The sequence below is a fragment of the Rattus norvegicus genome, chromosome 7 (assembly GCF_036323735.1).
Source record: "Rattus norvegicus strain BN/NHsdMcwi chromosome 7, GRCr8, whole genome shotgun sequence".
In the NCBI taxonomy this organism is placed as follows: domain Eukaryota; kingdom Metazoa; phylum Chordata; class Mammalia; order Rodentia; family Muridae; genus Rattus; species Rattus norvegicus.
In genome coordinates this window covers 114,359,440-114,384,918 of record NC_086025.1, presented here as the reverse complement: position 1 = coordinate 114,384,918, position 25,479 = coordinate 114,359,440, and the positions used below count along the sequence as shown (strand labels likewise).

Sequence of the window (25,479 nt, the reverse complement as noted above, 5' to 3'; positions counted from 1 at the left end):
ACAATGTTACAGCGCCTCTATGACAGACACTCCCAGAATGATCTTTGGTGAAACAATTCCTGCACCTTTATTCCTTGTGGACGAGGTCTTTTATATAAGTACACAGTAGCTGTCTCCAGACACCAGAATAGGGCATCAGATCTCGTTACAGATGGCTGTGAGCCACCATGTGGTTGCTGGGATTTGAACTCAAGACCTCAGGAAGAACAGTCAGTGCTCTTAACCACTGAGCCATCTCTCCAGCCTGTGGACAGGGTCTTATATACAGTTTTGGGGTAGGTTTGGGATCTAAGAGCAGATGCTTTCTGTAGGCTTGGTCTGAGATGTTAGGGATGCCTCACCTGCAATGTGGAGGAGCTTTGGGAGCCCCCACATGACTGTTAGGGTCCTATCCATGGGGTACCATGGTCATGTGACAGGGACCTGGTTGGGAATAGGTGAAGTGCCTACTGTCCTCAGGTCTGAGGGTACCTGTTTCTGAGTCCACACAACCTTACCAAGTTTCCTGGCACAGTCCACTGCTCCGCAGTATACAACAGGTTGGCCTTAAACTTAAGAGATACCTGGCTGGGGTTGGGGATTTAGCTCAGTGGTACAGCAGGCACAGCAGGCCTTTACTAGCTGAGCCATCTTGCCAGCCCTTCATTTTCATACACATCAAAATATGCAGCCTGAGCCAAGGCCAATGCTCCCCTTCCGGCTGGGCTTTTCCTAATTCACCCTTTGACTAGCTTGTCTAAACAGCTACCAATCTACTTAACAAGGATAAGAGACTGGGAGGTCCCATAATGCCATCAGTTTACCCAGTTAGCATTTCCCTGAGGAGCAAACCTCTGTAAAAGATGAAACAGACACAACCTGAGCTGTAGTTGGGTCCAACATTATCCATTTTTTCCTGCTCCTGAGCCACAAGCGTCATTATTTAACCTGGGCAAAAAGAATTGAAATCAAGGGATCTGATGATTCTGAATCATGGCTCCAGGTGATGTTTTTACTTAAACCCATTTCCATGGACCAGGAATTTCTTGCTACTTTACAGTCAAGTAAATACTGAAAAGGAGTACAGACCAAGAAGAGTGTAGCCTAGTGTGCAGCAGTGTGCCCGCATAGGACTCAGTAAGCAACACTTGTTAGGAATATGACTACATTACTAACGGGTTCGTTAGGCGATCTTCTCTGACCAAATGTCAGATGTCGATGTTGTGAGCATGGAACAATGTTTGATAGGTGAACTGAACTCATTTTTTTTTAAACTTATGAAAAGTGACACACTCTCACTCTAAGTAAGGAAACATCTCAAAAGTGTGAGCTACATTATTCTCTAAGATTACGTTGCTGTAAAAAAAGAAAACAGCCAGGCATGGTGGGGAACACCTTTAATCCTGCCATTGGGGAGATGAGGCAGATTTCTGTGTTCCAGGTCTGTCCGTGATATACAGTGAGATTTTTGTCTCAGCAACAACAGACTGGAGAAAACAAGAATGCATGGCTGTCTGCTGTGAGTCCTGTATACATTCTTAATATACATTCTTTTTGTTTGTTTGCTTTTTGGAGATGTGGTTTCTCTGTGTAGCCCTGGCTGTCCTGGAACTTGCTCTGTAGACCAGGCTGGCCTTGAACTCAGAGATCTGCCTGCCTTTGTCCCTGCCTCCTGAGTATGTACCACACCCAGGTAAAGGAGCCCTGCAGAACACAGCACTAGTTCCTTAACACTGTAGTTAGCAGACTCATCAGGTTTCTTCCATAATTCTCTCCTCTACAGACACAGCTCCGCCTTCACTGCCATCACACTTCCGTAGGGCTTCAGCAGGGGGTACACCTCCTCTTCTAGGAATCTGTGGACCTGCGGGTATGAGCAAACACAAGACAAAGGAAACTGTCAGTACCTCCTTCAAACCACCGCTAGCCCCAAGACCTAGCATGCTAAAGCTTCGTCCACTGAGTGTGTGCTGCCTGTTAGCTACGTCCCCAGAAAGAAACATGTCAACCCAGCACATGCATAAAGAAGACCATGCCAGAGTCAGGCCACCTTCTCTTCAGTGGCTCTGAAGTCTGCCAGACACCCACACTGAAATTGTGCATTCCTCCATTCTCGGTCTGAGGTTCATCTGACCAGTCTCCAAGGGACTAACATTCCACCCCTGCTGGACTGACCACTGCCTTGGCTCAGCCACCATGATCTCTATTTTTATTTAAGCTCATTCTCTGTGTGCGTGTGCCTGTGTGTGTGGCTGTCCGTGGAGCTGAAGAATGTCCTGGATCTCAGAAGGAACTTGGGCTGGCTTTTTGTGGTGTGAGTCCTTGTGGCCTAAACATTGTTGTTCCTTGAAAACCAAAGCACAGTTTTGATCTTTGCGGAAAGAAAGCAAAACAAAAACTAATTCTTCATTTCAAAAAACTGAATGAAAGTCCACCACTGATGTCTGATTGGCTGCCATGCTCCAAGCATTCTGACCTTGAGGACATCACAGGGAAGCACAATCCTCATATCCTTGAGGTAGGGGATCTCTATTTTTTGTTTGTTTGTTTGTTTGTTTTCTTTTCTTTTTTTCGGAGCTGGGGACCGAACCCAGGGCCTTGCGCTTGCTAGGCAAGCGCTCTACCACTGAGCTAAATCCCCAAACCCTTTTGTTTGTTTTAAGACAGAATCTGTCTATGGATCTATGCAAGCTTGGCTGGCTTAGAACTCACTATGTCTCCCAAGCTGGAGTTAAAGGCAGCACCAGGCCGGCGTCCACTCTACCTCCACCCCCCTCGGCCCCTCCCATACCCCCAGAGGTTCAGGGTCTGCATCAGCATCACAGAAACAGTACTCCTCAGAGTATCCTATTGGACAGCTACCTGCTGGGGAGCTCGGCCAGTGAAAGAAGAGGGGTCCAACAATTGTTCCAACTGTGAGTGAATGGGGCTGAAGTAGGCATCTGCCCGAATGCGCTCTATAAGGTCATTGTCACCCCCTTCCTGCTTAACCACAGCAGCTGCCTGCTGGGAAAGCACTCTAATTTTCTCATGACAGTCCTGGGGAGAGAGTGAGACAGTGTTAGCTCATCTTAACCTGTGTAGACCTTACACCAGCACCAGACATCACATCACATCACCCGCCCCTGCTGTGGTGGATTCTAGAGCACTTTCTCCATGACCTCTCCTCTGACCACAGCTTAGGGATACTTGGAGGTAGATGTTCCTCCTCCTCCTCAAAAACTTATGCAGGGGGCTGGAGAGATGGCTCAGTGGTTAAGAGCACCCGACTACTCTTCCAGAGGTCCTGAGTTCAATTCCCAGCAACCACATGGTGGCTCACAACCATCTGTAAAGAGATCTGATGCCCTCTTCTGGTATATCTGAAGACAGCTACAGTGTACTTATATATAATAAATGAATAAATCTTAAAAAAAACCAAAAAACCACAAAAACTTATGCAGGAGGCTCTTGCCTCTTCCTTTCCAACAGAAGATTCAGACCTTATGATATCCCTTATGATTCAGTTTTTCAGAGACAGAGGCTCTTTATGTAGACCAGGCTGGCCTTGAACTCTCAGACCCACCTGCCTCTGCCTCCTGAGCGCTGGGATGAAAGGTGTGCACCACTGCACCCAGCTTGGTTCACCACTGAGGTTCATCACTGACATACCTGTCGGCTGCCCCCGGCTTTGACCATTGCCATGATAATGTTCTCTGTGGCCATGAAAGGAAGCTCTTGCCGAATGCGCCGTTCAATTACCTGAGAGGGCAAAGACAGATGCCTCAACACTATGAAGCCACAGCAGGTCAAGAAAATGCAGTGGGCCCATGAGGTGCCAGAGGTGGGTGACTTGGTCCTTTATTCAGGACTGTCTCTTAGTTTTTTGACAAATCCAGATTTCCCCCTTCCTTCCCTCCCTCCCTCCTTCCCTTTCGTAACAAAGGGTTTTAAGTAAACTGTCAGAGCAGCTTCACGGGGGTGACCCATAACCTACAATTTGGGGCTGGAGAGCGGGCTCGGTGCTTATGAGCACTTGTTGCTCCTGCACAGGACCTGGGTTTGGTTCCCAGCACCAATGCGGCTGCTCACAACCACCTGTAACTTCAGTCCCAAGGGATCTGTCACCCTTTTCTGGTTCTTCATGGGCACCGTACAAACACAATACACATACATACATGCAGACAAAATAGATACACTTCGAATACCCTCCCTCCACTTGTTAGGTTTCAGTGTCCTGCTTCAACAATTACATCATGAAGACGAGTCCATCTGGTTCTGGTACCTAAAACAAAGCTAACTGGGCAGGTGTGGTACCGCACACCTTTAATCCCAACACTCGGGGTGCAGAGGCAGTTGGATCTCTGAGTTTGAGGCCAGCCTGATTTATAAGAGTGAGTTCTAGGGCAGCTAGGGCTATACAGAGAAACCTTGTCTCAAAAAACAAACAAACAAACAAACAAACAAACAAACAAACAAACAAACAAACCAAATAACCAAAAAACAAAAAAAGAAAAGAAACCCACTCACAAAACACCACCACCAAAAACAAGGCAACTGGTTCCACTTTCTCTGCTTGGCTACTTGAGGTGCTCACAGGTCAAGACAATTCAGCGTTTTTTGCCTGTCTGTATCCACGTGTGTGAAGGCTTCCTACACTATGTCTTGAACTCTAGGCTGAGGTCTGGGCTAGCCTGTAGCACCCCAATATACTCACTCCAGAGCATTCCCCTTCCCACATCCAGAGGCCTCTTACCTTGGGGTACAGCACCAATCCTTCAGAGACGTTCTGTAGAGTAGTTAATATAGTGTCTGCAGTGAGAAATGCTTCAGCCAAACAGATCCGTCTACAAGACAAATGCACTCAGTTAATCAGATGCCAGACACACACAGGGTGTGTCCCAAGCAGTTGCTCTAGGGCTGCTCACACCATACGCTGTCTGGGCAGTTTCCTTCAGTCTCAGGACGTCACGTACTGTAACATCCTCACCACCCTCATCTTCTCCCCTTCTAGCAGCAGAAGTCATGCCCAAAGCTCCACCTCCAACTCCAGTGAGTCCAGCCATTCCCCCACTGCCTCTTGCTCCATACTACTGATGTGCTCTCCCCGCAGTCGGTCCTGTCTCGCTCAGTAGATGGCCAGTGTGCCCCACTCGCCTGTTCTCCTGTTAACCGAGGCTGGTGAGCTGGCTAGCCTTACTTACACACATCCTTTCCAGGTGCACAACCACGGGCCCAGGAGGCCTTGGCTGCTGAAGGGTCTGACTGTTCAGTGAGTGCCCTGCACAAGTGTACCCCTAAGTGATGCTAAGGTGTTTCATCGGGCAAACTGCATTAGATAACACTTCTACCACAGCCTTCTGCATCTCAGCACTCAGCACCCATGGCTTCAATCAGGCATAGATCAATAATGTTTGGAAAAATAGACAGTTTCTTTTTTCTACTCCCTAAATGACAGTAACAGCAGGCATTCACCCAGCATTTACATAGAATCAGCTGTGATACTCGATCTAGAGATCGTTTACAGGAGAGATGGCTTGGGAGTTAAGACCACTGGTTGCTCTTACAAGAACCTACATGGCATCTCACAACCATCCAGAACTCTAACTACAATGTCCTCTTCTGACCTCTGTGGACGGACAGCAGGCAAGTCCTCACGCATCAGTACACACATAGGAAAAATGCTCATACACATAAAGTAACTAAATTATGAAAATAATAGACAGGAGGACATGAACAGGTTTTCATAGCAAAACTGGACTCTTTTGGGGGTCCTGAGACTCTCCAAAGGCGAGCTGCTCCCTGCTTGTACCTTCCCCACTACTAGGTCTGCGTCTCTGTGTGTGTCCCACCATCCTTTATGTTTCTGAACTGCCTCTCCTCTGAGACGGGCTCTCTAGGCCAGGGCAAACACCGACTTCCGTTGAGGACGACCTTGAACTTCGAATCCTCCTGGCTCCAACCCCGTCCCCACCAAGCGCTGAAATTACAGGTATGTGCCACCGCGTCTGGGATGAACCCTGGGCTTCATGCTTACAGCAAGCATTCAATCAACGGAGTTACAGCTTAGCACTTCCTTGCGAAGTCTTAAGCCATCACCTCATTGGGAAGACCGCATGGACTCTTCTAACAATCACTATACTAGGGGCAAAACACCAAGTACACTGCTCCAGTCAAAGCTTCTTTGACGGTAAGGAAGAAAGCAGACATCTTCAAATACATCTTTTTGCTTTCTTCCTTTACCCTCCTCCTCCTGTGCTGTGTGCACTGTCCCCATCACTGACCGGTTGGCACTATCATCCAGGGTACGTTCAAACCACTGCACAGAAGCTGTCTGTAGTGGGTCCATGGTAAGGGACATCAGGTGACGAGCCAAGCTGCAGCAACGTTCGGAGCGCATGGGGTTCCGCTTGTACGGCATCGCACTGGAACCTGCCCACAGAAAAGGACAAGATGCAAAGGCAGAACGACACCCAGGCATAGCAAGTGCACAAAGACCTGCTAGGCTCATGCTGAAAAGTCACCTCCAAGGGGACATCCACACCTCTCCAAGGGGACATCACACACCTAAGGGGACATCCACACATCTCCAAGGGGACATCACACACCTCTCCAAGGGGACATCACACATCTCCAAGGGGACATCACACACCTCTCCAAGGGGACATCATACATCTCTCCAAGGGGATATCACATACCTAAGGGGACATCCACACCTCTCCAGCAGCTGTGTGCTGCTCCTGAGCCTCTACTCACCAATCTGCTGCTTCTCAAAGGGTTCCTCCATCTCCTTCAGGTTCGCCAGTAGGCGAATGTCAGTGCAAATCTGTGGAGACAAACTGGCTATCATCCTCAGTACTTGGTACCCGGGGAGCCTGGACCAGGCTAGGCTCACACAGGCAATGAGCTCTTAGTTTGCCATGCTACTGCTGAGTTCAAGGCCAGCCCTCCATACCTAGGAGCTTCCACCCAGTCTTTCTTCTGCTTCTGAAAAGCTGGGATGACAAATACAAAGACCAGAGACTCGGGGGCTGGCTCGGCAGGGAACTACTCGCCTGGAATGCACAGGACCCTGGAGCCTCAGCACCACAGAGCAGCAACAGAAATGACTGTCAAAAACTGCACATGGTATAACAAAGTCTGTGTGATGGTGTGTGTCTAAAACCTCAGCAGCTGGATAAAGTTTAAGGCAAGCCTGGGCTAAGACCCTGACTTGGAGCGGGGAAAAAGATAATTTGAGGGAGAGAAGGGCCATGACACACGACTGTGTACACAGGAGAAAGAAATACAGATAGGTCATGGAAAGACAATACGATTTTCTTTTTTAAGAAAGGGTCTTGGTGACTGGAGAGATGGCTTAACAGAGCACTGAGTGCTCTTACAGAGGTCTTGAGTTCAATTCTCAGCAACCACATGGTGGCTCACAACCATCTGTAGGGACCCCAAGCCCTCTTCTGGTATGTCTGAACAGAGTGACAATGTACTCACATACATAACATAAATAAATAAATAAATCTTAAAAAACAAACAAGCAAGCAAGCGAAAACTCCTGGACCGGTTCTGCCTCTCCCTCTGAAGCGATGGGATTAGAGGTAGGTACCACTACACCTGGCTGAGGAACTTCAATTTCAACACATCCTTCAAAGGATGGACACCGTGTAGATGTTTGGGTAACTTTTCCCTTTATCATATTCAATTTAAAGGCTTTCCCTATAGATCCCAAATTATTAAGGCTAATGAACTAAGAAATAATTAACTGAACAATTAGCTGCCTTGGTCTGTCTGAGGATTCCCACCCCTAGCCTGCAGACTGCCTCACTCACCTTGTGCACTGACGCCCCTAGGCTGGCCAGCACAGACAGCACTTCGATGTCCACTTTCCGTGTGTAGGTCTGTCCTGTGATGATGTAAGCTCTCAAGTAAACAGAAAAAAAAAAAAAAATCAGTGCTGAAATACACGACTGTCAGCTGGACATAGCGGGGGACACCTTTAATCCAGCACTCAGGAGGCAGGGCAAGCAGATCTCTGTCTAAGGCCAGCCTGGTCTACAGAGTAAGCAACAGAATATCCAGGACAATATAGAGACCTTGCCTCAATATATATATATATATATATATATATATATATATATATATATATATATATATATATGAAGTGACTTTGATATAGACTAACCAAAAATGGTTCCTAAGCTACGGCTTGGCTTCCTAGAATGCTCGCTTATACTGAGCAGAGAGCCTGACTGGTAACTGGCTACTGAATCAAGCTGTTTCCCTGTTTCCCAATCCCCAGCAAGCTGCTCTGATCAAATGCTCATGTCCCCTGCAGTGCCACAAGGTAACGAGAAAAAGGAATCATGGAAGAGTCTGGTGGTCTCAACATAGGGTGGTCAGAGTAAACTACATTGAGGGACCCCAGGAAAAGAAACAAGAGCAGCAACATGTCCAGGCAGTGACATCAGACTGCAGTTCCAGGCACAGTGACATCGTTCTAGCACTTGGGAGCTGAGGCAGAAGGACTCTGGGGAATTCAAGCTCAGCCTGGGCTACACAGTGAGTTTCCTGGCTACAAAGTACGACTTCCTCTCAAACAAACCAACAAACCCAGAACGGCAATATGCATCAAGCACTATAAGGAACCAAAGGGCTGGAGAGAGAGCTTAGCCGTTTAGAGCATGGCTGTCCTGGAACTCAGGTAGCTGCCCGCCTCTGCTAGGATTAAATGTGCCACGACACCTGTCTTCATTTGTTATTCTTGAGGAGGACCTGGGTGGCCTCCAGCACCCACATGGCCACTCACAGCTGTCTGTCATGCCAGTTCCAGAGGACCTGACACTCTTTTCTGGCCTCCACACACACAGACATACACAGACATTTATGTAAAAAGAAAAAGAAAACAATGTAAGGAAAGGAAGGGCAGGAGAGAAAGCTTGGCAGTGAGTGAGTGTATCTGGTTGCACTCTCATAGGATCTGGGTTCCACTCCTAGCACACACACAGTGAGTGGTTTCACAACCATCCATAACTCTACTTCTAGGGGATCCAAAGCCGTCGACTGACTTCTGCAGGCACCAGTCACAAGCACAAATGTAGTGCCCAAGCATGCACACAGGTAATGCACACAAAAAGGAGAGGAGGAAGGGGCAGGGGGGAAGAGGAAGAAGAGGAAGAGGAGGAGAAGGACAGTTGAATCTAGAGGTCTGTAATTAACAGGGGCCCAGCATTTTCCCCAGGTATATACCTTTTAAACCCTGCCTTTTCTGTCACCATCTTGTCCAGCTGCTCCACCTTTGAGAAAGATAAGACACACACATCCTGTTAGAAATATAGGCGTTCACTAGGCATGGTTCATGCCTTTAATCTTAGCACTCAGGAGGCAGAGACAGGTGGATCTGTATGAGTTTGAGGTCAGCCTGGTTTACAAAGCAAGTTCCAGGACAGCAAGGGCTACACAGAGAAGCCTGTCTCAAACAAACAAACAAACAAATAAACAAATAACTCTTTTACTGGCTCCAATTCCAGAGGACCTGGGTTCAATTCCCAGCACCCACAGGACAGTTCACAACTGTCTGTAACTCCAGTTCCATGGGATCTGACACCCTCACACCTACGCACATAAAATAAAATTAAATTAAAAAGAAAAGAAAAAGAACACAAGAAATAGGGGTTGGAGAGATGGTTCAGTGGTTAAGAGCACCGACTGCTCTTCCAGAGGTCCTGAGTTCAATTCCCAGCAAGCACATGGTGGCTCACAACCATCTGTAATGAGATCCGATGCCCTCTTCTGGTGTGTCTGAAGACAGCTACAGTGTACTTCTATATAATAAATAAATAATCTTAAAAAAAAAAAAAAAGAAAACAAGAAATGTAGGTGTTCAGTCTGAATATGTTCTATTGGTCATCCTGCAGGGTCTGGATCAATCAAGGCAGAGGCAGCCATCTCTGTCTTGTGGGCTGGCACCACTGAACTGAGCTGTCCCGTAAGTCGCTTTCAGAACACCTTTTCTAAAGCACTGCATGCTTTATGAATGGAGCACAGGTCTCTTTCATGACTTTCTTTGTAGGAGCTGTTTTCTCCTTCCATCACCCGGAACTGACTCAAATGTCCACACTGCTGGTCCCTTAGAGCACCTTCTGGTGATCCCCCTCGAAGAGCTGCAAGAAGCTGGCCTGCGTGCCAGTGGTGCCCTTCACTCCTCGGAAGCGCAGCTCATCTCGGACACGCTTCAAGTTCTGAAGATCCATGCAGAGATCTTGAATCCAAAGGCAGCAGCGTTTCCCAACCGTGGTCAGCTGAGCAGGCCTGAAAGGAGCACAAAGAACACAGAGGTCCCAGACTGAGGCCTCCCCTCACCTTCCAGACACCATCAGCCAAGCGGGAGCTGGAGAAAGTAGTGAAGACAAACCCTAGCTAAAGGCAGGAGCCCAGGGTGAAGGCATCGCTATCACGAACTAACTACAAAGGGCTGCCCTTAGTTCTCTGCCGAGAAGCTTTTCAACAGCTTGGTAGCACTGGGCTATAATCCCAGCACTCTGGAGGCTAAGGCTGAGGCTAAGGCTGACCGGCTTGAGGCCAGCATTAAGTTCCTCAGGGAAACACTATCTTTAAACAACAGAAACCATGGGCTGGTAATATGGTTCAGTGGGCAAAGGTGCTTGCTGCCAAGTCTGATGACATGAGCTTGGTGTTCCTAACATACATGGTGGAAGGAGAGAACCAAGATTCCTGCAAACTGTCCTCTGACCTCCACCCACATGCTAGAGCACTCTTCCCCAAATGAGAATTAAGAGAGTACATATATATTTTTTAAAGATCTATTTATTTTATGTATGTGAGTAGGCTATTGGTATCTTCAGACACACCAGAAGAACACATCAGAACCTATGACAGATGGTTGTGAGCCACCATGTGGTTGCTGGGAATTGAACTCAGGACCTCTACAAGAGCAGTCAGTGCTCTTTCTTAATTCCTAAGCTATCTCTCCAGCCCCTAGAGTATGTGTTTTGTTTTTTTTTTTTTTTTAAAAAGGGTTTCTTTCTTCCCTTGAGGTACTGAAGAAGAGATCCAGGACCTCATACACCCTAAACAAACACAATTACTGAGTTATATACATAGCTCTAAGAGTTATTCCAATCAAAGGCTGGGTATAGTGTATGTTTTGTTGATGGCTATATTTTCAGATGTTGACGAGAAATGCTTCCACACTCATGACACAAATGTCTGCAAATATGTGATGTGTGGTCTTGGGACTGAAAATACAACAGCAAACAGAACAGTGAGCTCCCTGTCCACAGAGCTTACAACCAAGTGCATAAAAAGGCACAACAGGCTGGTAAGACTGTTCAGCAGCTCAAGCACTTGCCACAAAAGCCTGGACCCGGGGCTAAGGCACCAACACTCGTCTTCTGTCTCCACACAGCGCTATGGCTCGTGGACTCACAGATAGGCCACTTGTAGAAACAGAAAGAAAAATGCACAAAAAAGGAACAAAACAGTCTTTTTATTTGTTTTGTTTATCACAACTCGGTTTCTCTATGTAGTCCTGGCTATCCTGAAACCTGCTTTGTAGACCAGGCTGGCCTTGAACTCAGATTAAACCTTCCTGACTCCTGAGGGCCAGGACTAAAGGTGTCGCCATCACAGCTGGTTGGCAATTGTTGATGGTGTAAATGGAAAGCAAATGGAGCTGAAGACACTGTGGCAGACTGGGCTAAGGGACTGACTGGCCTTTTGAGAAGCAAAAACCCAATGATGAGCCAGTCATAATATTGAGAAACACCCAAGATACTCATAACAGCAAATGTCTGTTCTAGTCTGAAGCCTAATGGGTCCATCCATGTTCCCTCTTTGTTCTTTAAAGCAAGAAGAACACAGGTTTACTGTCTGTAACTCAAGGGACAATAATGATAGTACAGCCCACCATGGTCTGTTTCCCAACAGAGAACACACAGAGTAAACTGCAACAGTGTGCAAGCTCTGTACCCTAGACGGCAAACGGGATCTCGTCAGCCTGGCAGGCAGCAACATCCAGACAAGTGACTGTACAGAGGACACTGCACATCCTTACACAAAAGACCGCCATGCTGACTCACTCTGAGTGATCTGTGTGGGCGTGTGCATAGCAGCGCTATTCATGACGGCTGTAAAATGTCAACCCAAATGCTCACAACTGACGAAGGGGCAAACACATTGAGTCTTATCTATTGAATGGGATGCTGCCAGCCATGAGAAGAAATGAATTCCAGATATACACTGCACCATGAATATTAGATATACTTTACAGGAAAGATGTCATCCAGAGGGCCATATACTGTATGTGATTCCACTTGGACAGATCTACAGATAAAAAATAGCTTTATGCTTGTCAGGTGCAAGGTGTGGCAAGAAGTGACTGCTGATGGAGATACTATGAAATTAAGGAGTTAACTGTCACACACTGTAAATATACTAAAAACGGTTTGGTATTCCAAAGACGCTAAAAATGCTCCCTTGTCCTAAAATCTGAACTGCTGGGCTGAGTTTGGGTATGCTGGTGCACACCTTTGACCTCACAGTTCATCTCTGGGAGGCAGAGAGAGACAGACCTCTTCATGTTTGAGGCTAGCCTGGTCTACAAGAGAGTTCCAAGCCAGTCAGAGCTACACAGCAAGACATTTCACAAACAAAACAAGAAAAATAGAACTAAAGAGTTGGGCAGGTAGCTCTAGGGTAGAGCTCTTGTCAAGACATATATGGACTAAAAAAGGGACATTTTAATTATTATGACCTAAGCCAGGGTAATCAAATTAACAAGGTGATAATCTTTTTGGCAATCTTTGTGCAATTTTTTTTTCTTTTTTTCCTTTGAGAAAGATAGGCACATCATTGGTTGTCCTTGAACCCATTACATATACCAGGTTGGACTTGAACTCATAGAATTCTACCTGCCTTGGCTTCCAGATGCTGGAATTAAAGGTGTGCATCACTACACCTGGTCTTTGTATTATTCAAGCTCTCTTCTCCCCCTGCCCCCCAACATGAACCTAAGCATGTTTCCATAGTCTTACAAGCAACACTCCAATGGCTGGACTGGATATTACTCCAGCCCCGAGGCATACTGTACTTTAATTATCCTTCCTTGTCAGCCAAGTCACTTAGACTGCTTTCAGTGCTATTAACAATTGACAGTCTAACAAAGCTATCTGTGCACAAACTTCCCCTGAACTTGGATCACTTCCCTGGGCCACATTCTTAAGAAAGGAATGAAAAAGGAGTGTGAGGAGAATGGAGCGACTCAGAGGCTGAGAGAACTGGCTGCTCTTACATGGCCCGGCTCCATCCCACACGGTGGCTCCTAACCATCCATAACTCTAGTTAGAAGGAATCTGACGCCCCTTTCTGGCCTCCTTGGGCATCAGACATGCAAGTGGTGCACATTAATACATACATGCAGACAAACCACCCATACCGTTAAAAAAGAGAATAAATGATTCTTTGTTCTTGACAAATACAGACTGCTAATTACTGGGTCAGTGAGGTGGCTCAACTGGTAAAGGTGCTGACTGCCTTGCCTGATGACCCAAGTTCAATCCCTGGGACATCACGGAAGGAGAAAATGGACTCTGACAGGAGAGAAGCTGTCCTGTGACCCCTACCTGTGCACTGTCATATGTGTGCACACAAACAAACAAACAAACAAATGAATAACTGTAACTATTAAAAAGTGGTACTTCTGGGCTGGAGAGATGGCTCAGAGGTTAAGAGCACTGTCTGCTCTTTCGGAGGTCCTGAGTTCAATTCCCAGCAACCACATGGTGGCTCAAACCATCTAAAATCAGATCTAGTGCCTTCTTCTGGCCTGTAGGCATACATACAGGCAGAAAGCTATATGATATATACATAATAAATACATGTTTTAAAAAAAAAAAAGTGGTACTTCTCATTGTTGAGATGGCCTTGTTATGCTGTTCACCCTCCCACCTAACCCACCAGGCAGCAGGATGCACCTGTAAGTCTCCATGCCTGGCTTCAGGACAGCTTATTACTCTTCATTCTCATGCTGGATGTCACTCAAGAGTTCAGCCATGCCTGCCAATCACAGTCCCACTGAGCAACATCCCCATCCCCAGAGAAGTTTCTAATCAGGGCGTCGGGCCCATTTCTCAGCAAGGTATCTGCTACACTTTAAGATTCTGGCCTCAACACGCACATGCATAAATTCAATTCCCCAAAAGTAGTCTCATCACTTACTGAAAGTGTGTGAAACCTAATGTGGGCAGATCAGCACGTTCCTTAGCAAAGTCGGCAAGCCTCGAGATCACTCTAGCAAGCTACAAGAAAGATCATGTGGTGGAAAGAGGGTGAATTCAACCGAGTTCTTTATGTAACTTCAACTAAAGTTCACACAATTGTAGATAAAGTTACATCTTCAGCTCAGGGAGGGCAGCACTGGTGTCTTTTCAGCTTTGTGTCTCATCGTGCCCTGGCAGGGATCACAGGAGCCGACATTTGAAAACTGAGTCGACCCCCTACATGTCACACACTATTTTAAGAACAAGTCATGGCCTGACCAACATACTCAAGCAACACAGCTCTGGTTGAAGCGGCTACATTTAAACCGCTGTGCTTTAGAAAGCAATCACTTAGTCTTCCAGCCTGGCCTTAAACTCTGAGATGCACCTGCCTCTGCTTCCCCACTGTTGAGATTACACGTGTACCCAAGAAGGGACAATTAACTCCACAGCTGACAGAGTCCCTGACTTGAGAGCATGACAAGCTTTAGGTATCAACACTGTGTAGACTCACTGAAATTACAGACACCTAAACTTCTGCCAACATCTTACCTTTGGTAAAAGCAGGTCAAATGCATTTCTCAGAATAATCAAGTCCTGAAAAGGAAAATTCAATGGTTTCACATTAAAGAGTGGCAAACAGCAATATTGTAATGATACTTTCTGGTCATTAGGGTTGGTGTCTCAGCTAGCAAGCAGTCCATCTCACCTTTAGCAGACAGTGTGCTTCAAAAGATGCCAAGAGGCTGCTCTAGCCTCATTACCATTTAACCGCATAAGACTGGGCTGGGATGACGCTCAGTCAGCTGTCTATACACCTAGCAGACGCAGGGCCAAGAATTCCACCCCCAGCATCACATTAACACCTCCAACATCAGCACTTGAGAAACAGAGGCAGGAGGATCATGAATTCAAGGTTATCCTTGCCCATACAGCAAGCTCAAGCTAAAGATTCGCATTGGCTACAGGAGAGGCTTTTAGGGAATCGGTGACAGCTTACAGAGCAGGAGGACTACTGGATTACTGGGATCCATAAGCAACCAGACCTTTACTGTTCACAGTGTGTGGCAGCCACATCGACTGAGAACTGTGTAAGTCCATGGGCTTTTATATTTGTTACATGGCACATTCCAACAGTGATCTCCCTATTTTTCCTCATCTATCATCCATCCATTCATTCATCTATCATCCATCCATCTACCATCCGTCCATCCATCTCCTGGCAAGTGTCTCTGGTTGTTACAGAACTCAGTAGACCAGGCTGGCTTTGTCCTCAGAGATCTGAGCCCTCTGCCTCCCAAGTGCCAGCATTAAAGGTTTAAGCCACCCTACCCTGTTCATCTATCCTTGACAGCACAGGAAGGCATGATCTAGAACATTAAGGTTTAAGAAACCTAAAACTTGGATTCTTTTGCCCTCAAGTTCTGGGGACACAACGATCTACCACTGAGCTGCATCCTCAAGCTGCTCCGGTGGGGGGTAGGGGAAGTACTGGGGTGACCCCAAAGCACGCCCCATGTCACGAAAGTCATGGAGACACAGCACCACTAGGAACTTCTAGGAAAACCGCAGGGAGGGGGATTATTCTTCCACCGCTCAGCAATTACACACAGGTGTCTTTAATTATGCACCACACAACGCTAAAAAAGAAGCCGGCCCCAGAGGCACACACCAGTACTCAATCAGCCAGGCGGCCGGAGCAGGAAGACATGTGAGCTCTCCAGCTACGGGCCAGTAGGGGAACACACTACCCTAGACCGAACTGGAACTCTGTCTCAATGATAAAGGCCGGGCGGTGGTGGCACAGGCCTTTAAACCCCAGCACTCTTGTGAGTATTAGGCCATCCTGGTCTATAAAGGGAGAACCTATCTCAAAAAATAATAAATAAGGGATCTCATGCAGCTGCCACCCTCACCTGAAAGAAGTTACTTGGACTCTGGTTTCGGGTCTCACAGGCATTGTGACAGATACTGAAGCCGTTCCTCCTGGTGTCTGTACTTTTGGGAGATAGTCTCTCTCATGTTTCTAAGGCTAGACACTGTGGACTGAATGCCCCTCCTCTCAGTGTCCCGATGTTTACAGGCCTGTGCCACTGCACCCACCCTACAGAGCCCCTGACATTTACTGTAACCACGGGGTGTTGGTTACACACTTCTGTACATTTTCTCATCTATAGAAATGGGGAGAATGGAGTCAGACCCAATGCCCTGTGAACTCAGGAATGTTTACAGGCCTGTACCACTGCACCCACCCTACAGAGCCCCTGACGTTTACTGTAACCACGGGGTGTTGGTTACACACTTCTGTACATTTTCTCATCTATAGAAATGGGGAGAGTGGAGTCAGACCCAATGCCCTGTGAACTCAGGAACAGCGGCGGATGATAATGACGGCTCAAGCGGCTCAGTGGTTAAAGGCACTCCCTGGCTGCTCTTCCACAAGACCTGGGTTTGTCACCTACATGACAGCTGTTATTCGCTACTACTCCAGTTCCAGGGGACCCCCACCTTCTTCACACCTCAGCATGCGCTGCACACACAAAGTGCATAGACATTTGTGCAAAGCACCGAACACATGGAATAAATAATAATTTAAAAAAGAACGACTGGGCCAGGAAGTGGTGGTGCACCCCTATAGTCCCAGCACTCGGGAGGCTGAGGCAGGTAGGTCTCTGTGAGTTCAGGGCCAGCCTGGAGTCAGAAGCCAACAGTTGTCTTAAAGGCCCTTGGTAAGTGTGGAAACTTGGAAACACACAACTGCAGTGGAAAGGCCGAAAGCCGGGTACAAAGGGCACGGGCTCCCACCGTATTGTCTCCAACATAGCAGGAGGTGGCTCCAAGATGGATGATGCCAGCAGCTTTCGGACAGCAGTGGCCAAACGTGTGCACATGAGCCATCACGTCGTGCCGCAGGCGCTTCTCTTCCTCAGCTGCCATCTGGAAGTCAATGTTGCTCAGGTTCGACCTCATCTCCTGGATCTGTTCATCCGTGATAGGCAAACCCAGTGTCTGTGGAGTGGGCAAAGAAAACCCAACGACTGTTATGTTCAAGCATTTGAAATGATGTTAAAAACTCTTAAAATCCGGGGCGACGAGTTCAAAAATATGGAGGAATTTTTTTTTTAAATAAAGAGTTATTTTCTTATTTATTTTATGTAGATGACGGCTCTGACTGCATTTACACGTGCATGCCAGGAGAGGGCATCGAATCCCATTACAGATGGTTGTGAGCCACCATGTGGTTGTTGGGAATTGATCTGATCCATCTGAACTGCCAAGCCATCTCTCTCCAGCCTATGGAGGAATCTCTAAATAAACTCCAAAACAGGAAGCACCACAGTCCTGATGCTGACTGTTAACCCCTGTCTCCCCGCCCCTCCCATTCCCCCAGTTTTGTTTTGTGAGACAGGATTTCTCAGTATAGCCCTGGCTGTCCTGGAACTCACTATGTAGACCAGGCTGGCCTCAAACTCAGACATGCATCACTGTATGACACTACCACACATTTAATTAATCCATTCGACTCTGGAAGGCATATTGTAGGAAACTAGACCTCTGTTCTCTTTATTACTTAGTCCTTAGCTGTGACATACAAGTGAACAGAAAACTCTGATGCACTTACAGAAACCAAAGTTAACTCCTTCAGAGCCGGACTTAGTGCAATACACGCCACAACCCCAGCACTTGGGAAGGAGAAGCATAAGGATCCTGACTTCATACCAAACACCGTCTCCAAAAGGAAACTTACCAGCCAGTGAGCTGACTCAGCTGCTAAAAGTAGTTGCAAGGGAAGTCTGGAGACTGGATCTTCTCTTGGAACTCATGCAGAGGTGGAAGGAGAGAACCTATTCCACAAAGCTGTCAGCCAGCAGCCTCTACGTGTGTGTCTCCACCATGCACACACCCATATAAATCCACACTTCCCACACTGAAACTCGTGTATTACTCCTAATCTGTCATTTCTCATTGTTTAATTTTATCATGTGTGCACGTGGTACCTAAGGAGGCCAGAGAAAGCATCAGATCCACGGGAACTGAAGTTGGAGATGGCTGTGAGCTGCCACGTGGCTGCTGGGAAAGGAAGCCAGGTCTCAGGAAGCACAGCCAATGCTCCCACCTGCTGAACCATTTATCTATACCATTTCCCCAACTCAACAAGTCCATGGCGAGCCGTGCTTTCTGAGACAAGCTCTCAGTGTGTTGTTCTGGCTGGCCTGGAACTTGCTATACAGATGAAGTAGGCCTCGAACTCAGAAATCCATCTGCCCTTACCTCCCAAATGCTGGGGTCGACACATCTATCTGCTGGGAAATGGTACTCACTGCTCCTGCAGAGCCCGACTCTGGTTCCCAGCACTCACATGGCTGCTCTAAACCACCTGTAACTCCAGTTCCACGGCAACATCTGGCCTCCAGTGGCACCTGCACTCACACATGCACATACCCACATGCAGACAGAGAACTACACATAAAAATTAATAAGAAAAAAAAAAAAACCCACCATTTAATGGCATGAACTACACCTGCCTTTCCTACTGAGGCGATGCTCTAACAGACAGTCCATACTCCTAGCTGCATACGCTTCAGGCAATTTGTAGGCCAGGTGAACCTTACACTCCAGTTTCAGCTTGAGGCCACTTACAGGCTATGGTGACACTGATAATGGCTTGCACACTACAACCCTCAACTACACAGTGCGGGCATCAGATGGACGGGAACAGTGTGAGACAGAGCACAGCGCATGTGAGGTCCTAGGGAACCAATACTTTCTTCTTGCTCTGGTTCCTCACCTGCGAAACAGGCACAAGAAAAGCACTTACCCAATGCGGCTCTAAAAATGAAAAAGTGAGGGGCTGGAGAGATGGCTCAGCGGTTAAGAGCACTGACTGCTCTTCCAGAGGTCCTGAGTTCAATTCCCAGCAACCACATGGTGGCTCACAACCGTCTGTAAAGAGATCTGATGCCCTCTTCTGGTGCGTCTGAAGACAGCTACACTGTGCTTGTATACATAAAATAAATAAATAAATAAATAAATCTTTAAAAAAACTTATTTACATAAAAAAAGCCATTCATGGACTGCTTTGTAAATGGCTACTTGGGCTTGGTTTTAAGTTTTGAGAAGCCTGGTGAGTTCTCTGGCAGAGCAGCAAGTTGACTGACTGCTGGGCTATCTCTTCAGCCCCAGTTTTGATATCTTAAGTTCTGATCTAATTTTGCTGTTTTGATATAAGATGTACATGTTTTTGTTTATTTGCAACAGGTCTCACTCACTCTCTAGCCCAGACTCATCTGGAATTCACTATGTGGCCTCGCTGACCTCACATTAGCAGCAATCCTCCTGTGTCAGCCTCTAATTCTGAGAGTACAGTCATGAGCCACCACATCTGACTTGACTCAAGTTTATGGAAACTTGACATGACTGACCTGGTATATCTGAAGACAGCTGCAGTGTACTCACATACATAAAAAGTAAATAAATAAATCTTTAATTAAAAAAAAAAGAAAAAGTGAGTTCGAGGCCAGCCAGGTCTACAGAGTTTCAGGACAGCCAAAACTACATAGAGAACTCTGTCTTGACTTCCCTTCCTCTCACAGAAAACAAAAAACAAAACCCCCAATAAATAGCTTTTACGGGGTTGGGGATTTAGCTCAGTGGTAGACCACTTGCCTAGGAAGCGCAAGGCTCTGGGTTCGGTCCCCAGCTCCGAAAAAAAGAAAAAGAAAAAAAAAATAGCTTTTACAAGAAACAACTTCTTTTTTTTTTTTTTTTTCTTTTTTTTTTCGGATCTGGGGACCAAACCCAGGGCCTTGTGCTTGCTAAGCAAGCGCTCTACCACTGAGCTAAATCCCCAACCCCAAGAAACAATTTTTTTTTATTAATCCAAATAATGTTTTATTAATTCAGATAACTGAACTTCCACAAAGTAAGCATAGACAAAACAATTCCTTAAAAATCTCAAAGTTCTGTGCTTTAGTTCAAACAACTGATAACACTCTAAACAAGATTACGTTTCTATGGGCTGGGAGAGTAGCCAGTTCGTGGAAGAGCGGAAGCTGCACGTACATCAGTGTGAGGGAGCGGTGTGTGGAAGGCTGTGCTGCAGCTTCTCTGCAACCTGAGCAGAGAGAGACGAGGGTGTTAGGGGACTTCCCAGGCGTCCCTGAGGCAATCAGGAAATGTCAGTTTGGGTGCTGGGTAAGGGGAAAATTGGTAAAGCTCTCGGCCTGCAAGGCCACGTGTATGTATCTGATTTTATGGCCATAAATTTGCCCAGCACAAGTGTACTTACCAATCGGAAGATGTATTAAGTGCAGCATAACAAGGCACTCAGAAACTCTGGAGCTGTCCTATGATAACAGGTTGGTTTTCAATGCTTTTATGGCACGGTAAGTTAACATGCTGGCATTAGGGAATACTAGATGTTAAACTACACTGATGACCATGAAGTTAAAAATGTAAGAAACACTTAAATCCGCTAACATGTCACTGAACATTCTTATTTATATACAAACTTCATTACTATACAAAGGCTTTCATGGTGCTACCTCCAAGTCTTCAATTTTAAAAAGTACGGGATGAAAATCTTAGTTTAAAAATTCTCACAGTGCTACTAAGATCTGTGACTGAAGTGAAAGAGAAAATATCAACATTGATTATCCACGAAGCCAGAAGTTCAGTGTGAAACTCACTCTAAAACCCTTTCAGAAAAAATAAATATATATGCAAACATTCATTAAAAACTGCCATAATACACATATATGCAAGTATTGCATACACTGGACATAGTAGAAATCAGTTGTAATGAGGACTTTGCTGTTACCACACAGAGAGCCCTGTGTTTGAGGTATCGCCTAAGATATGCCAATGTGGCCCATTTGTAGATCAACCCAGCATCTACCCTAATAGTCTGGACCAGCACAGAATCTCCCTGCCAGACTTTCTAGTAAGCTAGATGATTGTTTTAAAAACAGGGCTGTTTTGGGGCTGGGGATTTAGCTCAGTGGTAGAGCGCTTACCTAGGAAGCGCAAGGCCCTGGGTTCGGTCCCCAGCTCCGAAAAAAAAAAAAAAAAAAAAAAAAAAAAAAAAAACAGGGCTGTTTTAATTGTTGTAAAATCATGGGAGGCAAGTGCCAGAAACAAGCATTTCATAAAACAATGACACTGTTATAAATACTTTCATTATTATCTTCCTATAGATCCCACTCATTTAAAAACTTACTATTTAAGATCAGTAAAGTGGTTTTATCCTCAGTGATGTTATTTAAAAAGTCTAGAGGTTTAAAACAATAGTGAAGAGCTTCACTATTCCATACATTACAGAGTACATAAAGCTATTCAGTATCAAGAGCGAATCACTACCGCCGAGGCAGCTTTACCACTGGAAGGCAGACAAGACTCAGGAGCTGCCATGTAGATTACTCCTTTGATCGCAGGAAAGCCTCGTGCTAATTAACTTACCGAGACAGCTAGACACCGAGACACAAACAGCCAAAGTGATGTGCTGTGAGTGCACACACATCTAGACTTGGGACAAGCTGTCAAGTAAGGAGATGGGTTTAATACAGACGGGCAGGGAGGGAAGGGCCGCAGGAGGTGAAAAACGTCTTTATGGAAGAGGCTGGGATTTTTCTGCAAAGCGTAATTATATAGCAATTCCAAGGAAGGTTCAATACTTAAAAAAACTGAATTCTTCAATTTCCTGAGTTAGGCCCAAGACTCTGTTACTTTTTGGTGACTTCAGAACGGTTAGGGGAAGAACGCTTTTCCTTTTTTCTCTTCTTTTTTTCCTTTTTGTGATGTTTTCCTTTTTTGGATTTGTTCTTTTTTTCCTTTTTCTTTTCTTTTTTCTGATACTTCTGTTTCTTTTGTTTTGAAGAGTCCTCTTCAGTGGTGCTGGAGTTAGACCTTTTCCTCTTTTTTTTCAATTTAATTTTCTCCCTGCTTTTTTCCTTTTTCTTCTCTTCTTCTTCATTTATTCTTTTCTCCTGCAGAGCCTGAAGCTTGTTCAGCTCCTCGCTTTCTTCGTCACTGTCCTCACTGCTTGTGCTGCTGACGTCCAACACAATGTCCCTTTTGGGGTCTACCCGAAGAAAATTGCGGCACTCGAAAGTCAGATGACCAGGGTAGCCACATTTTCTGCAGCCTGCTTGGACATTGTCCTTGTTGCAACCTGGGACTGCCATGATGCAGGTGAGTGGGGTCACCGGAGTCCTGAGCTTTCAAGATCGCGTTTCGTTCAGGTCCTTAGCGAGGACAACGCACTAGCAGAGGGATCTCTCCCACCCGGTCACTACAACTTCACCAAGAAACAATTTCTAAGGCACCAAATAAGCATCTCCAGCGGCGGAAAGCAACCAAGAGGCCGACCTACCCATGAACTGCAACGACCAGCATGGCGTAATAACCCTAGGGTGCATTTCCTGGTGGTAACTAACAGCCCTGATTGGACGTGAGGCCTGATCAACAGAAGGGAAATAATGCCTGGTTCTGGAAACCCAGTCAACTCAAGCTTGTGGATCTTGCGGATCTTAAAGCTGCCACTTCCTAACTACATTCTACCCACAGGTAAGTGTAGGTCTCATCCCTCAAAAAAGAAACGTCTCGGGCTGGAGAGATGGCTCAGTGGTTAAGAGCACCGACTGCTCTTCCAGAGGTCCTGAGTTCAATTCCCAGCAACCACATGGTGGCTCACAACCGTCTGTAAAGAGATCTGATGCCCTCTTCTGGTGTGTCTGAAGACAGCTACAGTGTACTTATATATAATAAATAAATAAATCTTAAAAAAAAAAAGAAACGTCTCATAGCTGCCTAAGACCACTAAAGAAAACTACAGCCAATCAAAATAGAGTGTGAGCCAGGCCTATGATCCCAGCACTTGGGAGGCAGAGGCAGGTGGATCAGTGTCGTCTGCAGAGCAAGTTCCAGGACAGGCTGGCTCTGTTACAAAGAGAAATTCTGTCTCAAAAATGAGAGGGGGGGGGTATGGAACCCAACTGGTCCATCTACAACAGAGACTCCTGGTGTGAGGCTGGCAAGAGAGGTCAGAAGACTGTAGGAGCCAGAAGAACAGGGAGGGGTTTCTTGTGAGATTGTGTCTCCTAGAGATGTCAGACAAACTACACTCATGAGGTCTCACCAACATGGCTGCCTAAACAAGACCTGAACAGGGATGACGCCAACATGATCTGCTAACATGGAGGTGCTCAGGAGGCCTAGACCAAGGACAACAGCCAATTGAAGAATGCCGAGAGGACATAAGCCTTCCCCTGGGTTATCCAATACCAAATGGTCAGCCCTGAAAACATACATGTGAGTGACATTACACAGGCAGGGCGGGCTGTCACACAGTGTGTGTGTGGTATGTGTGGTGTATGTGTGTGTGTGTGTGTGTGTGTGTGTGTGTGTGTGGTGTGTGTGTGTGTCTTTCACATAAGTGCAGGTTCCAGTAGAGTCTAGAAAAGAATGTTGGATCCTCTGGAGCTGGTATTAGGTGGAGGACTGACACGGGTGCTGGAAACCCAGGTCCTCTGCAGGAGCGACACAAGTGCTTACCTGCTGTGCTGTGCCACCCCTCCAGCACCACCTTTTCTTTTAAATTAGGAACACACATGCAATGTATATACATGTTTAAGGACTATTAGACTACTGGAAAAGGCCTTAAAGCATTGCCTGGGCCAGAGGGCACAAGAGAAATGTCTGCTGCCACCCTGCTGTATGGAAGCCATGGAGGGGTTGGGCAGGGAATGCAGGATGAAGGTTGGATTCACAGGCACTGAGCTCTTTGTGAACACACTAACCTGCTCTGAAACCTGAGAATCGTTACAGCTCTCTGGATCACTCACGGCTTTGTTCAACCTCTCTGGGAAGCCTCTTTCCCAAAATCACTTAAAAAATACTGAACCGAAGGCCCTGGGTTCGGTCCCCCAGCTCCGAAAAAAAGAAAAGAAAAAAAAAAAATACTGAACGGAACAACTGTTCATGCTGCCCCTGTAAGACAAAATACTAATGTGGCTGTGGTGTTGAACCCTTTGATCCTAGTACTTGGGAGGTATAGGCAGGCTGATTTCTGTGAGTTTGAGACTAACCATAGGCTAGCCACAGCTACACAGTGAGACACTTCCTCAAAAAACACAAGCCAGCAAAACCCCTCCCCCCTCAAATCAAATCACCACAATTAACACCCCACAACTCATGTACCTTCTGTAATGAACACTTGCCCAGATCCTCCCTTCTCATAGCAAAATTTATACAGAAATAGTGGCTCAGAAATAGATTCCAATGCTGTCATTAGCTTTAAAGGCACCAAGGAAAACAAAGTGACCAAAGACTCAGCTCAGGTTCTAGAATGAATCTAGGTTCAAATCCCAGCTCTGCTGTCAAGTGCTAGCTGGGTAACCTAGGGCAAGCCTTGATCCTTACAAACTTTGTTTTGTCCTCCGGAAAGAAGAAAATTCAGGGACTGGAGAGATGGCTTAGTGGTTAAATGCACTTACAGAGGACCCAGGTTTAGTTCCCAGGACCCACATGGCACCTTAAGACAAGTTGTTAACTAGCTCCCTCTCCTGACAATGTCTGCTGGCACCAGATATGAGTGGTGAACGTGCGTACATACAGGCAAAGCACTTAAACGCAAAAAATAAAAATAAGTATATCTTCTTTTAAAACTGTGCGAAAATCACCATTAAGTTTACAACTTACTTATAAAAAGAATGTACTTGTTTTGTGTGTATGTGTGTGTGTGTGTGTGTGCGCGCGCGCGCGCGTGTATGTGTGAGCGCATAAAGTCGGAGAACAACTAATGGGAATCAGGTATGCCTCACTCAACATGTTGCCCCAGGGCTCGAACTCAAGTCTGATGGCTAGGCGGCAGGCGCCTTGGCCCCTGCCTGCGAGGTATAAATAGCATTCCACTTGAAATGCGCTGTGGAAGGACGCAAACTCCCATAGCCTTGCCCAAATTGAAGTCCTCCAAAGGATGTGCCGGTCTCTAGGACCTGGCCGAGGCAACAGGTGCTCGGGCCATGACCTCGGTCGAGACAAGGGGCCCGGCCAGTTACCTGTTCGGCCTCCGCCAGCCACAGCCACAGCTGCCGCCACGTCTGGAACTTGTACCTGTCGCTGAACAAGAAGCACATTTCATGGCTGGCGTAGCGAGCCGCCAGCGGAGAACGGTAGCTTTCAGCACAGGCAGGGTCCCCGGATGCAGCCATTTTCAACACGCGACTCAGCTACGGCGGACTTCAGTAGCGGG

The 25,479-nt window shown here is 46.5% G+C and overlaps 1 protein-coding gene and 1 pseudogene across 2 annotated transcripts; both read right to left on the bottom strand.

The window, feature by feature from the left end:
• Positions 1–1,300: 1,300 nt before the first annotated feature.
• On the bottom strand, positions 1,301–25,479 carry Adsl (adenylosuccinate lyase). 2 transcript variants are annotated; one of them, NM_001130503.1, is made up of 13 exons: positions 25,286–25,479; positions 17,034–17,237; positions 14,781–14,825; positions 14,188–14,267; positions 10,089–10,260; positions 9,199–9,245; positions 7,782–7,872; positions 6,715–6,784; positions 6,243–6,390; positions 4,715–4,805; positions 3,631–3,720; positions 2,842–3,018; positions 1,301–1,843 (listed from the first exon to the last, which is right to left on the bottom strand). In NM_001130503.1, exons 1-13 carry the CDS (start codon positions 25,436–25,438, stop codon positions 1,757–1,759), a joined length of 1,455 nt encoding a protein of 484 aa, NP_001123975.1. In that variant the 5' UTR covers positions 25,439–25,479; the 3' UTR covers positions 1,301–1,756. The 2 variants fall into 2 exon arrangements, with proteins under 2 accessions (NP_001123975.1, XP_063119688.1); XM_063263618.1 differs by lacking the exons at positions 14,188–14,267; positions 25,286–25,479 and having other exon boundaries at positions 1,362–1,843; positions 17,034–17,173.
• Srek1ip1-ps1 (SREK1-interacting protein 1, pseudogene 1) lies at positions 20,098–22,530 on the bottom strand (annotated as a pseudogene).

Bases quoted from the DNA above. Each gene is read 5' to 3' on its own strand.
- Adsl (NM_001130503.1), bottom strand. From the start codon at position 25,438: ATGGCTGCATCCGGGGACCCTGCCTGTGCTGAAAGCTACCGTTCTCCG. The intron at 4,806-6,242 runs GTCAGTGATGGG...TTTGTCTTGTAG, and splicing joins CTGGATGATAGTGCCAACCG to ACGGATCTGTTTGGCTGAAG. The intron at 1,844-2,841 runs GTAGCTGTCCAA...TCATACCCGCAG, and splicing joins CTGGCCGAGCTCCCCAGCAG to GTCCACAGATTCCTAGAAGA.